The sequence below is a fragment of the Priapulus caudatus genome, unplaced genomic scaffold (genome assembly GCF_000485595.1).
Source record: "Priapulus caudatus unplaced genomic scaffold, Priapulus_caudatus-5.0.1 Scaffold55, whole genome shotgun sequence".
NCBI lineage: Eukaryota > Metazoa > Priapulida > Priapulimorpha > Priapulimorphida > Priapulidae > Priapulus > Priapulus caudatus.
The window spans coordinates 129,319-143,866 of NW_014577116.1; the positions used below are offsets into that span (position 1 = coordinate 129,319).

At 40.1% G+C, this 14,548-nt stretch overlaps 1 protein-coding gene across 1 annotated transcript in view; it reads right to left on the reverse strand.

The window, feature by feature from the left end:
- The window catches only part of LOC106820988 (anion exchange protein 2-like), a 34,768-nt gene that overhangs the window by 9,693 nt on the left and 10,527 nt on the right, over positions 1-14,548 (reverse strand). The window contains exons 2-16 of the mRNA XM_014825605.1: positions 14,007-14,080; positions 11,245-11,422; positions 10,465-10,604; positions 9,173-9,538; positions 8,231-8,285; positions 8,008-8,064; positions 7,578-7,653; positions 6,953-7,152; positions 6,481-6,653; positions 6,193-6,376; positions 5,458-5,593; positions 5,149-5,220; positions 4,359-4,476; positions 3,781-3,976; positions 2,553-2,581 (exon numbers count right to left, since the gene is read on the reverse strand). Coding sequence (XP_014681091.1) covers positions 2,553-2,581; positions 3,781-3,976; positions 4,359-4,476; positions 5,149-5,220; positions 5,458-5,593; positions 6,193-6,376; positions 6,481-6,653; positions 6,953-7,152; positions 7,578-7,653; positions 8,008-8,064; positions 8,231-8,285; positions 9,173-9,538; positions 10,465-10,604; positions 11,245-11,422; positions 14,007-14,045 — 2,019 coding nt within the window. The 5' untranslated portion in view covers positions 14,046-14,080. The remainder of the gene's footprint in view (positions 1-2,552; positions 2,582-3,780; positions 3,977-4,358; positions 4,477-5,148; positions 5,221-5,457; positions 5,594-6,192; positions 6,377-6,480; positions 6,654-6,952; positions 7,153-7,577; positions 7,654-8,007; positions 8,065-8,230; positions 8,286-9,172; positions 9,539-10,464; positions 10,605-11,244; positions 11,423-14,006; positions 14,081-14,548) is intronic.

Genomic DNA, 14,548 nt, shown 5'->3' on the forward strand with positions numbered 1-14,548 from the left:
AATGCAAATACGCAACTTTTTCAGGGTGGCAGCACGGTCGCGGGTGTCATGGCGCCGCTCAAATTTCGTAGCGTTGATGTGTAAATAATTAATTAAGTATCTGGTGACAAATACATGTGGGTATAGACGATTTGTTATACAGTAAGTACAGTTGTATGCAGTAAAATCCTAGAGGCTACTGTCCCTTTAACACCTATAACAAAGCTCGTGAGCCCGTGTAACAGGCATGTGTAATCGTATAGTGTCCAGGTTCGTTTGTACAACAGTGTGCTATTGCACTTAAGCCACAGACAGTATAATGCTATAACCACAGAATTACTACGGTTACTCTATTCTTTAATGAACAACATCATATTGACAATTACATAAAATAAATAGGTGGCTGCGCAGGCCAACCAGTAAATACGCGTTACAAATGCTACGCAGGTCAACAATGCCTACGCAGGCTAACATCTTATACACCAGGCACATACAGACAAGCAACTGGTTTTACAAATGCAGTTCATATTTACGAGCATGGAGTCATGCAGGTCGCAGGCAGCAGGCAGGTCCTCAGTCAGTGATGTTCAGCGGCGACGGTGGCAGCGAGCAGCAGGTCAGATCAGCGACGACCATGACAGCGTCTGCTAGCACCGTGGAACTGTGTCTGCCTTCCTGTCGAAACTGTTTGGTATTTATGCAACTGGAGGGATGCGTGCGGATGGTGCATTCCTGTGTCCTTCTCCAGAATTTTATGGACAACTGAAGGTGAGAGACTTCCTTCTCTAACGTGAGAACGGCAGCAGAAGCTTCTAGAAGTCCTTGGGAATCGCGGCAGTTCGATTCATGTTCTCATAGTTCACATAGTTCACATTTGTTGGCAGCGTTTGTTCTTTGTTCTTCCTGAGTCAGCATGCAAACATCAAGGTCTGATGCCTTCTATAGGTACTAAAATATCATAGTGAGCCACGAGCCCGGCGTGCGCGGCTTGTCATAATACTCGTAGCAGTCGTCACCTTGGGATATTTGTGGTGCATCTTTCCCTTGTTACCTTGACTGATATTTGTCGACTAAAATAACATATGACGTGATGCTGCTTAAGTTAAACGACCCGTGTCACTAGGTTTTATACTAGGTTAAATAATTCGATATCTACGTCATTACACTACCCTCGAACTTTCATTAGTTGCGAAACATATTCTATGAAGAGCAACGTAGAGACATATGTAAAATAGATATATCTTGATACCGCTGCGGCATTGAAAATTTACCGTTACACCAAAAAAAACTTCATCGTTATACTAATACTAATCGAGATCAGTCGAACTATAATGCTACGCTATAAGAGCAACTAACACGTAATTTAAAAAGAAAACATTCGTGCATCATATAACAGCAATCATACAAAATATCATGAAGCGTTATTCAAGAAACGGAATATAAATCAGAATCCATATTTTAACTAGTAAATACTGTTGTCATCAGAATTCAACGCTGTTTGGTAGATTACATAATGCTCTTCATAATGCTAATATTACTTAGGTGTTTGCAGTGTTTTACGTTATACTGCCTCATTATCAATATTATCATCATCGTCCCATTTCAAAGGACATGAGTGCAATTGTGTCACAGGAATCTCATCTAGGGATTCTCTAGGTATAGAAAGGATACAAGGGTTACAAGAAAAATAGGAATTCATATTCATACGCTTGATGTCGGACGTGAGTTTAATGTCGTTTAAGAGTGAGCCCTTCATGGCTCCATAGTGTACAAGCGAACGCCAATGGCTCCATAGTGTACAAGCGAGCGTCGATGGCTCCATTATCATAATAATATTCTACAGCTTATTCTGTTGAATCTGCCCAACTTACGGGTATCTCATATGCTAAATGCTAAATAACTTGCTTACTTACGATTGTGGAGACGTTTCAAAACATAAGCCAACTCTTCTTAACACTGTGCCTTAAGCTATCTCATGTTAAGCTATGCATAGAGTCTTATAAGGCTAAATTGCGTATCCACCGTAAGAATTATGTGACCCGTGAAGGCATGATCTTCATCAATATATCTCTTATAATCATTTATTAGATACGTATCTTATAGTCAAATTAATGTGCCAGCGTCATAAATCATAATGATAGTATTGCTATTCATACAATTATTGGTGAATTTGCTGATCAGGCGAATCCCCTTGCTACATTATTACATTGGTTGACTCCCAAATCTGTTTCTCGAAAAAAATGTAGGTAGCAATCCTACACTTGATAAAAGATTCGCAGAGCAACGTGTTGATCCATCAACTCTTTAAAAAACTACCGACCAAAATCAAGCTATGTATTTCTTTAATAAGAGGTATTCATTTAGAGATTAGGAAAATACGGAGGTATAGGTACACAAGGTAGATAGATACACAAGGTACAGGGAACATACTTAGCGGGATGCAATGGTATTAGCTGAAGTACCTATAAAGTAATATTTGTCGCAGCGAGTGAGCATTACCTAATCTACTTAAATAAAAGATAGAAAGCGTTAAACTTACATATGACTCATCATCAGTGTTGCTGCCGTAGTGCAGAACGCTGTGTCGTTGCAGACCAAGGAACTATATTCAAGAAATCATACGGTTAAGCACTATAATATACTGTTTGGCGATCTGAAGTTTGTCACGGCATCAATATAACAACGTGATATCAATCGTTTAATACGAGAACAGTACCGGTTACAATCAAACATTGTGGGCTTAACAAACAGTGGCTAAGTAGAACATGTTATAAAGCTACATACGTTGCATAATTATACGATGCATAGACAAGCAGCACACAAATACGAAACGCGTACAATAGATTACATATCGTTTATAAAGTGTAAGGCCCGTAGGCACATACGCGAATACGCATTACAAATTGCTACGCAGTATAACAGTTACGCAGATCAATAATGCCTATGCAGGCTAACATACACCAAGCACATACAGACAAGCGACTGGTTTACAAATGCAGTTAATATTTACGAGCGTGGAGTCATGCAGGTTGCAGGCAGCAGGCAGGTCCTCAGTCAGTGATGTCCAGCGGCAATGGTGGCAGCGAGCAGCAGGTGAGATCAGCGACGGTGCTGACAGCGTCGTGATCTGTCAGCACCGTGGAACTGTGTCTGCCTTTCCGTCGAAACTGTTCGGTATTTATGCAACTGGAGGAATGCATGGCCCGATGGTGGTCAAGGCCTCGTTGCGTGCGGATGGTGCAATAATGTCGTCATGGGCTAAAATAAGCCTATGACGTGCGGATGGTGCAATCCTGTCCTTCTCCAGAATTTTATGGACAACTAAAGGTGAGAGACTTCCTTCTCTAACGTGAGAACAGCAGCAGAAGCTTCTAGAAGTCCTTGGGAATCGCGGCAGTTCGATTCATGTTCTCATAGTTCACATTTGTCGGCAGCATTCATTGTTTGTTCTTCATGAGTCGGCATGCGACATCAAGGTGTGATGTCCTTCTATAGGTACTAGAATGTCATAGTGTCGCCTTGTGTAGGTGATTACTTTCTCTCTCTGTCGACGCATATTTTCTCTTCTTTAGTTGTGTCACGCGCGTGCCACGCGTGAGCCACGAGCCCGGCGTGCGCGGCTTGTCATAAGACTCGTAGCAGTCGTCACCTTGGGATATTCGTGGTGCAACTTTCACTTGTTACCTTGACTGATATTTGTCGACTAAAATAACATATGACGTGATGCTGCTTAAGTTAAACGACCCGTGTCGCTAGGTTTTATACTAGGTTAATTAATTCGATATCTACGTCATTACACACCTTCTGCTAATCGCACAAATGCGATTGTTGGTTGTTCAAGAAAGTCGACAGCTCCAACGAGAATGGCAAATGCCTCGGCACCTGCTGGAATCTTCCGCCGAAGTTCTGTCATATGTTTGTTGTGAGCGACATCCTGATCCATTCGACCCAGGTTGGGATGAGAAGCAGATCTAGCTCCTAAATTATTTGCAGTTTGCTAGGAAACAATTTAAAAGAGTCCAACAATTGTAGTGTGAAAAACCAACTGACACACCAATATAATATAATAAAGACTGTTTCTATACATTTTTAACACACCAAAACACTATGCAAATCCACGTATGCAGAGACCGTGGGCAACATTGAGAGATAACAAAGAAAAGAGAGCTAAAGGGAGAGACTGAGTGTAAGAGATTTATCACATGGTAAAACACAAAGATTCAATAACAACATGTTATGAACACGTTTTTGGATAAAGGTGATTGCAATGAGGAATATAGGAAATCAGATGTGTTCAATTTATTATTTTTACAAATATTTTACTATAAGAGGAAGAAAGTAGTCAAATAGTAAGATATGTTAGTCACTTAAAGTAATACCTTATTATCGCCATTTTGTTCTATGTCAATGAGCACTGCTGAACCATCTTTCTTCACGTAATGAACGTCGCCTTGCTTGTACCTGTCTAGGAGTGTCCCGATACTATGCTTTGAAGTCCTATCAGGTAATACACACAGATCAGACAAACCATGTTGATTTTATGAAACAACAAAGCTCCCTTGTACAGGTGATGCCTGCGACCATAACTGTGATACTCCTGCCACTTGTGACCAAAGTGCCAATCAATTATCAGGCATGTTTTGGTGTGGTTTAACTTCATTTTTAGTTCGCTTTATTTCAAACTGATCCACAACCACCCCAAAAGCCCCCACTAATTCTTCAAACCCCATCCTAGATAGCTGTCCGAAAAAAACCTCAACTATTGAGATACAATTCCCTGACAGAGCTTCAAAACACCTCTTAATTATGGTTGTTATCTGTTAAATTCGAAACACCTCTCACCAGGGAGGCGCATAACTGACAACAATCATAAAATACTTGCCAACTCATAATAAAAACAATTCATGCAAATCTTTAAATGACCTGCCAACTCTTGCAACCCCCGATTTCCATTTCACAGCAGTAACATACACTTACAGCATGTAGTGCGTGACCAATTACCTTCATGATACCTCCCAATGTGATTCATTGCTAGTGCACAACTGAGTGGTATCACTACATACAACTAATTTCAGCTAGACAGATCAGAACACCTATTCAATCATATATCAAAGCCACGACAAAACCTTTTGCAGAATTCATCCCAAGATAAAGTATAGTCACACTTACTTTTTCGTGTCCATAGTAGGAAGGTTCTTAAAAGATAGATTTCGTCGAATGAATCCATTTTCATTCAAACGCCTGTAACACACACGTTTGTTAGCAAATACAACTCTACGTAAATCAACAATTACAAAAACTAAGACCGCCAAATTCATCGCCATTGGAGATATATGCTTACTGAGCAGTATCAAGATCAGACAACATCAACAATTAGCATAGAAACCTGGACAACATACTTTCACTAATTATGAACAGGATAGCCAACCAGTTTTGGCATTGAAAGATGATGCCTAGGTCATAAGCTAGCATGCTTACTTGTGCTTCAGTAAAAGTGCTCTAAGTACAGCTCCTTGGTCGTTTTCTTTAATTTGGTCAGTAATCACCATGTTGTCCACCACACGTGTGGCAACACCAGAGAGATCTTTCTCTTCCAAATCCAGAAGCACAGTTCCTATCATTGGAATATTATTTTTATAGTCATACAGGTACAGACAAACACAATATAGCAACATAACTCATAACATCGACTACTACTGCTATTTATAGTAAAGAACAAACATGATGAGATCGATTATTTCTGTAATTAATTTAATATGAAACAGTTGAATTTTTAAATTTAGCTGCTTACTATCATATTGTTACAAGTAAACACATAAATGACTCTATAGGCTATGCACAGGGGTTCGTTCAGTCACAAGACAGCTATTATTCATATATTAATAGATAGTACAGGGTATGGTCCTTTCAATAACAATAAACATCATAAACGCATGTTAGTGTGAATTCGAAGAAACAAAGAAAAAACAATACTTGCACTAAGAATAAATATATATCCAGTAACTTCTATATTGTAAAGGATTATTATGTGTACATGCAGAGCAATTTAGATTTTTTGCTGCAAGTGCAAGGGTGCAACATGTCATTCTTATACCTAATGTGTTCTCAGTCTACCTACTGCATACAAAATATCAACACTGTAAATATTTTTGAACACATTTGCACTGCAACCATTGCTTAATATACACACAACGTTTATTACAAAGTGTCTACCCTGTTCAAGGCACTTCCTAAGTTCCAGCAGACTGTGGAAGGACAGCGAGGGAACGTGCGGCTTGCCCCAGCGGTCGGCCGATTCCTGGATATCTTCCTCAAACTTGATCCAACGTGCCGTCTCCTTCCACGCGGAATCGTTCTCATCCTCCCGATATATGAGCTCATCCAGTTCGACGAATATCTATGACACAGTGACATGATGGCTCAATCTCGCGTAAAAATTATTCAGAATGAGGTCTAACAATTCTTGCTATGCTGTGTGATAATTTGCGAACGTGTGTGCACCTCGTGTGGAGAGTGGTCGTACTTCTTCTTCCTGTAGATTGGTAACCCAACGTCGTCCTCCTGGGACGTACCCTCAGCTCCCCCCTTCAGCAGGTGAGTCACCGAGGAAACCGAGCTCTTTGCCTTGATCTTGCGCCGCCGAATCCCTCTCACATCCTCGTACCTGTGCACTACTGCATAAACATAACAAGATACAATTTACCTGGGCACTATTGAGGATGTGTAACAAGGTGCAATGCAGCTGGCCATACTGTGGTTGCATAACGAGGTATAATTTACGTGGATACTGCTGTGGGTACACAGTACTTAACACGATACAACTTACCTGGGAGTTACTATAAAATGTAAGAACAGTTGTTTCCATGATGAACTACTAAGCACCTGTGCACCTGTCAATACGGTGCAGAACTATATCAAAATGACAAGGTGCTCGGCTGTCTGAAGCTCTTTGACAGACACAAGAAACACCTACCGTCCTTATCCCCTTCAACGAAATCCTCGGCTCCTGCCTCCATCGTGTTAATGCGAGACAGCAGGCTTTCCGTGCGAAACATCACGTCACTGCCCTTGCACCGTCTCCGATCAAGGTGGGTACCCATACCCTTGTTGCCGTGGTGATGATGCTGAAGCGACGACTTGCGAAAGTGCTCCGGCGATAACGGCTCCCCAACACTGTGAGGACAATGCAACAAATGTGTTCAACGTATAATAATACAGCTAGTATACAATCATAGCACGTGGTATTAATATTAACAACTGATACATATTATGTTGTTTAACAATAGAATATCTCTTGTCAATGAATGAAACATGACAATGGCTGCAGATTGACTACAATCACAGGCTCCAATACATTTAAACTAGTAAAGTCATATACTAGGTCGGTGCTATGCGCAGTGAAATTAGGGATCAAAATATCCTTATATTGATTTTCTACTAGCAATTACATAGCATTAGTTTTTCTTTAATAGGGACTGGGAAATATCTTTGAGCAGTGCGCACTGCAGAGTTAAACATGCAACAGACACATACAGACACACACTATAGTATTGATTTCTCTTGCATGTATGAGCGTGCAACATGCATGGAAGACTAACCTGGAATGCGAAAGCTTACGGCGTTGAAATGTAATATTGACAGGATGTTGCTGCAACTCTTCATGGCTCTCACCACCTGTCGACACAATGTGTATCAATAACATTACAAACCATAACGGCATCACACAGAAACACACATTAATTGTTATGTGAAATGCCATGTAATTTTCTATAATAATTATAATATATAAATTTACACAATAGTTAATCTAGAGTAATTCTAGTAAATCAATTAGACACAATATTTAATTTAAATGTTATTATTTTGGGAGATTATGATCAACAGGAAAACTGCCATCTGTTTATTGACCCATGAAGCGAGGCAACGTTATGCAACCAATATACCTACTTTATTATATCTACTTTTGTAGATTACATCTTAGTTTTACTTAGGAGCAACCTTCATGCATCTCACGAGTTTGGTTTTTACCTATTTGAAAGGAAACTTTTCCTGTGTCCAATTTACGTGGGGATTGAGCCGGTGAAACTGAAAATATTCAATGCCTTCGTTAGATGTAACCTAGAATTTTCACCCAAAATTGTGAAATTACCAATTATGAGCAGGTCCAGAACAGGACATCAGAGCATCATTGACTAACCGAATTAATCATATAAACATTTTATCCACAAAATACAAAATTTTGTGTGCTCACCTTCAGATTTCAGTGATTGGGTATCCACCTTTGTTAATATACCAGCAGGTTTGACCTGGAAACATCATTGAGTGCGTATAAGTGGCTACATCACTGACACCAAAAATTGACATTGTAACTAGGGCTGTAACGATCCACCGAAATCGAATCGGATCGAGATTCTGTTCCCTCGATCCGATCCTCGATATTTTTCCCCGTATTTTCGATTCCACTTCGATACCACTTTTTCCCTCCAATAGATGGCGGCACTACGCTATATACTGTTGAGTGTTACCAGAGCATATAAATCACTGATTTACATGCTCTGGTGTTACACACCAATGCTACACAGCGACTGTGCAGTGTATATATACTCTCTAGACTCTAGTCTATTCACCATTTAGTACTCATTGGCAATTTCTAATAATTTATTATTGCAAAATAATGAAAATATAAAAAATAAGATAACATTTCAATATTTTGGGAATCGAATCGAAGGAATCGAATCGAGAGGCTAATATCGAGAACCGGACCGAATCGAGAGGCTTGTGTATCGTTACAGCCCTAATTGTAACCAGTATAACCAATGTGGGGACACAGATACTCTTTCAACAGCCTCATGCTGTTATTATAATTATCTATTCCGCACTACGTACAACGAGCAAATACACGCCACTACATGTGTTTTGACCATACAGTAAGCATTAGACCTAAACAACATTAACTACAATATATGTAAATGAAGCGTGTGACCAGGTGTGCGCTCCTAGAAGCAACATCCAATTTCCATATGCAACACTGCAAAGCTAATTTTATAGAGTGACACACACAGTATGCAATCACTCCTAACAGTAGTCACGATCCTGTGACATTATGCAATCACTCCTAACAGTAGTCACGATCCTGTGACATTATGCAATTATTTTTGTCATATTATATGTGTCACTGACAGTTTTTACCCACCTCTTTGTCGGGATCCTCCTGCTTAACCAGCAAGGGCTTGCTCTCTTCCTCCTCGTCCGTACGCAGATTCGTGCCACTGCCAAGGTAAAAATTTGCATGCACCAGACTGGCATCTGATGCTTTGGGTGGTATGAATAGGTCGGCTTCAGTGGGAGGCGAGGGTGTCAGGTCACTCTCCGTAGGTGACTGTACGCTCGCGCTGTCTGTAGGTGTAGCCAACTCTCGCTTGTGCGCAGGGGGAGCCGGCAGTGCCTCGGCGCCATCTTGTTTGCTAGTAGAAGGGGTTTCTGCACCGGGCACGGGCGTGTGGTCGCCAGAGACGATGTCCACGGCAATTTTGTCAACATCATCTTTTGCAGAAGCGTCCTGGAAAATAGACCCTTAAGCTAAAACACATTCACAGTTAAGTGAGAGCAAGTGCATTATATGGCTTGTGGTCAGGTGAGGGGAAAAGCATTGTATTCAGTGTTTTTTGATTTTTTATGTATGCTATGGTAGAATTTTCAGTGATTTACATAGACTCTGGCTGGTGTTACTTTAGAGAGAAGTAAAACAGGAAGCATTTGACTCCAGACTCGCAATAATTTTAAAGATTGTCAATATGAACGTGTAATACAAACCATTAGCTTTTGTACTAAAATTAATTCTATTACAAAAAACAATGCATACTGTTACAAAAGTGGGGAGGTAATTTTGATAAAAAGACTGACAATGTTGTCTGATGTTATTACAAACACAAATGTGGCAAGTTTTTACAAAAGTCATTGATTTTCAATAAGAAAATGTTCTTAGAAAAACTGCTGATTTATTATAGGAAAAGTGGCAATTAAGTTATTACAAAAGCTGTTTTCAGCACAAAAGTCGTTGCTGCAAAATGTTGAGGTTATGGTAAAGCACCAGCATTGACCTGCAAAACGACAGAAAAGATTTACCATCACCTTCAAGCTATGATTTTTTGCAAAGACCTCAAATGAAAATCTGAAAATCCATGCACAGTGTACATAAAATTTACCAGACAATGTTCACCTCCCAGTATGATCGATCATGCGTTATTGGGAACAACACTTTACACTATTAACACTGCATATCCTGAAGCGAGACAGGAAACTAAGAACCTAGCTATGCCAGCTAAACACGTACTAATGCACGTCACCGAAATCTCATGTGGAGAATATTGCACGCACAACTGCATGCCTATGCAATCCAAAACCGACAACCTTACAGGGTCTTGCCGAGGGTATTGCGGCAGGGGCGGAAACTGCGGTTGGTCGACAGAGCAGAATAACCAGTACCGGAGTGTCGTCCTGCTGCTCCTGGGTTGTCATCTCCACGCGAGCACGCTTCTTGCTACTCTTGCGTCTGTGATGGTGGCTTTTCTGTAGCTTCATCGGATGATGCATGCGCTGGTATCCGTGCGTGTCCACTCTGTGGGCTGGGCATAGTGAGGGATGAGATTCACACAACTCAATACAACAACAATGGCTTTGACACGATGACAGTGATAACACCAGTGTGATTTCTGAGTCTACGGGATGGTTAGTCAAATCACAGCAAGCACTTGTGATAATATGATGTGAATTACCAAATCATATCGACCTGATTCAAATTTATAAATTCACTCTCTCGATGTTACAAGTGATTTGCTTGACATGAGATCTAGATAAGGGCCAGCCAGCATGCTGGTGACCTCATCAGCGTTGACCATACATATACACATGAAGAAATCCTATCACAAGGACTATCAAGGCTTTAAACCAAATCACACATGATTGATAAGACAAGTACACAAAATGCCAACGCATTGACCATACATATACCGGTACATGTGAAGAAATTATATCACAAGGACTATACAGGCTTGGCTTGAAACCAAGTCATACATGATTAATAAGACAAATAAACAAAATGCCAAGGCTTCGGCCATTCATATATACACGAAGAAATACTTTCACAGGGACTATAAATATGACTGGATTGAAACCAAGGAGTACATACGACTGATAAGACCAATAAACAAAATTCGGAGGCTTTTATAAATAAATTATGTCTACAAATAGAGCTCCTAAACTTACTTTTGTAGTCTTCCTCGTCATAGCCACATGTACGGCTGTCCTCTGTCACAAGTGTAGCAGGAGTATCAAGCACATCGAATCTTTCAGGTGATGCCAGAATCTTTTCCATATCCTCATCTGTTGCCTCGAAGGAAGTTGCCTTGCTACTTGCCTGCAGCAGCTGAACATCATCTCTCTTCTATGAACAAATGAGGAGCTCATGTTTAGTGACGTGTTAGTTCAATACCATCTTAGTTAAACTGGCAAACATACATAATACACCATGTGAGCGTCATAACATACCACCGGAGTATTCAATACTATAATACATAGCATTTTATATTATACCATTTATAAACTGGATGTCTTGTATTATGTCTTTCAAAAGACAGTTGGAAACTAATTAGACAATCAAGCAGATCTATTGCGCATATTGTGAAATTGTTTATAATGGTTTATAGCTGCAGAGTTGCTACTCCATAGACTCCAATAGCTCTTTAGTCTCAAGTGGTAAGCAACAGTGCATCACACAAACTTTTTGTTAATAAATTACAATGTGATTACAATTTGATCATTTTTAACATTATTTCCCATTTTTCCTTCATTGTTATATTCCTGAATGAGTGATCTGCAATATGAATGATTTGCTATAGATACTTTATGCAGTAGACCAGGAGTTACTAAAAACAAATGTGTTTTTTCATTCCTGAATATATGTATACCAGGAGTAGATAATAGGGAAGGAGTGTGACATCAATAAACAAGGGAAATTCGTCATTTACTAGCCTTATAATACCTACGATTTACTACGCGTAACTCATCCAACTTGAGCTCAAATCGGACACAGTACATTCGCCTAGCATCGTGCGAAATCATTTCCTCGTATACACCCGCAATCCAGAGATACAGACTAAAACGTACGACACGATTCTCCATTCTTTGGCCATCAATCCAAATCCATTGCGCGCCTCTAATTCAAACAAAAGGCAGCTACCTAACCACAGCTTGCTAACTCGGCGGGCAATGTGGCTCGCTGGGAGATTTGAGCCCGATTAGCTGCTGCTGATTGCGGTTAGCGTGCGTGCGTGAAGGCATGCCAGCTATGTGCAGAGGTGGCCTGTGTAGCTGTGTACCGGGTTAAAGGTTATCTCGCCGAGTGTTGATGCCTAATTTCCCAGCGAGCCACATGCCTCGCCGAGTTAGCAATAGCGCGTTAGGTAGCTGCCTTTTGTTTGAATTAGAGGCGCGCAATGGATTTGGATTGATGGCCAAAGAATGGAGAATCGTGTCGTACGTTTTAGTCTGTATCTCCGGATTGCGGGTGTATACGAGGAAACGATTTCGCACGATGCTAGGCGAATGTACTGTGTCCGATTTGAGCTCAAGTTGGATGAGTTACGCGTAGTAAATCGTAGGTATTATAAGGCTAGTAAATGACGAATTTCCCTTGTTTATTGATGTCACACTCCTTCCCTATTATCTACTCCTGATGTATACTCATATATTCGTATGAAATATATTTGAGCCTGTTTAGAGACAAAATATAGTAATATAACTACCTGGATAGCTACAAGGACAAAAGCTGCACAACACAGTCTTATCACTATCCGGGGGGGGGGAGGGCACTCCCATTGTTAAAGGTACTGGGGACGTGCCGCTGGACAGGGTATATTTTCCGAACATCATTATTGGCACAGGGTTATCTAGATACACACCCATCAAGCTGATATTGGACCAATATTGGCAAAACCATGGTCCAATATCAGCCCAATATTTGCAAAACAATATTGGGCCAATATCACCAGGCCGACATTGGACCAATGTCTGCCTATATTGACAGGACAGGACATAACCGAAATGTACAATATTGCAACAGGGTATACTTTTTAGTGCAGTATATTGGGACAGGGTGTATTTTAGGGCGCAAAGCAGTTTGTGACAGGTTCAGGTTTTCAAGGTCCCGGAGGCACCCCCCTACCCAGTTCCGAGGCGAGTGCCCCCCCCCCCGGGATCACTATAAACTGTAGCATCAGTATTACTAAAACGATGCCATACACTGGAAGCTCCACTATCCAAATACATATGAAAGCAAGAAAAATTATGAGAGCAAATGCAACTATTGTGGTGAAGCACGTTAATTTAGTTAAGTCAAGTTACCTCATAATAAAAGTAATAAAGTAATTTGGAAAAGTAAATCACGTTTTATTGAGCCGTGCTCCTTAGTATATGAAACTCCTGCTGTTACATACAGTGCAGCCACAGATGTTACCTCGTCCACATTTAGGATATGGGATAAGTAAGCAATAAATATATAAGTGGAAACATAATATTCACGTGATTAAACACACATGTACGTCGAGCATTCCGGAAACCTACTATACACAGTGGCTGTTCATTGCATTCTTTGACGTGATATATAAGACTGTCACCCTCCCAACCTTATTAAAGGACTTGGGTGATTTCATGGGTGTTTACCACACTTGAGGTGGGACCAGAATGTTCACTGATACATCGCACTACTAATGTGTATTCTGAGAGAAAGCGGTTAGCACACAATAAATTACGCAGCAAATTCGCAAGTTTAATGAGAATTCCTTCCTATTTTCAGGAGTGTAACCACGTTGAACAATATAAATAGCATCATCGGAATTGGAGCAGGAGCTTTCTGCTGGGTGTCACGATGATTATAGCTTGTTCGGCGGAGGCCTAGTCAGCATAGGTGAAACTTACAAACGATCTCGTCCTTGGCACCTATTTTTAAACATATCCTACATTCAGCTTACCCCTGAGAGCCTCGTATGACCACTGCTGCTTGGCTCCATCCTTGAAGAAACTGAACCAGTTTGCTTTTCTCCGTCTGCATGGCGCAATAAAAACAAACATCATGAATATATGAATTGTGATAGAACAGACATGTCATTAATTAGGCGAGAATTTTTTATTTTGTTGGTTTACAGATCCGCCGACCCGAATTTTCAAGAAAAACGAAAAAAAATAAAAATTGAAAATTTGTATTTTTTTATTCCCACCGACCTTTTCTCTAAGAAATATGAATACAAAAAAAATTAAATGTAAAAAACAAAAACATTTCATAAACAAACAGTTTATAACAAAGATCGTATAGTGCCGGAGGCCTCCGGCACTATACAATCTTTGGTTTATAATAAAAGTAAAAATAATTACAAGTTGAGTTTTGTTTTCATTTAGTTTTCTTAAAATACTTTCATCCTGTATATATTCATTCTAAATATCATGTATAACCGTATCACTGTATTTTGACTTGTTTGATCTGACAAAACTTTTTTTTTTTTTTTTTTTTTACCCT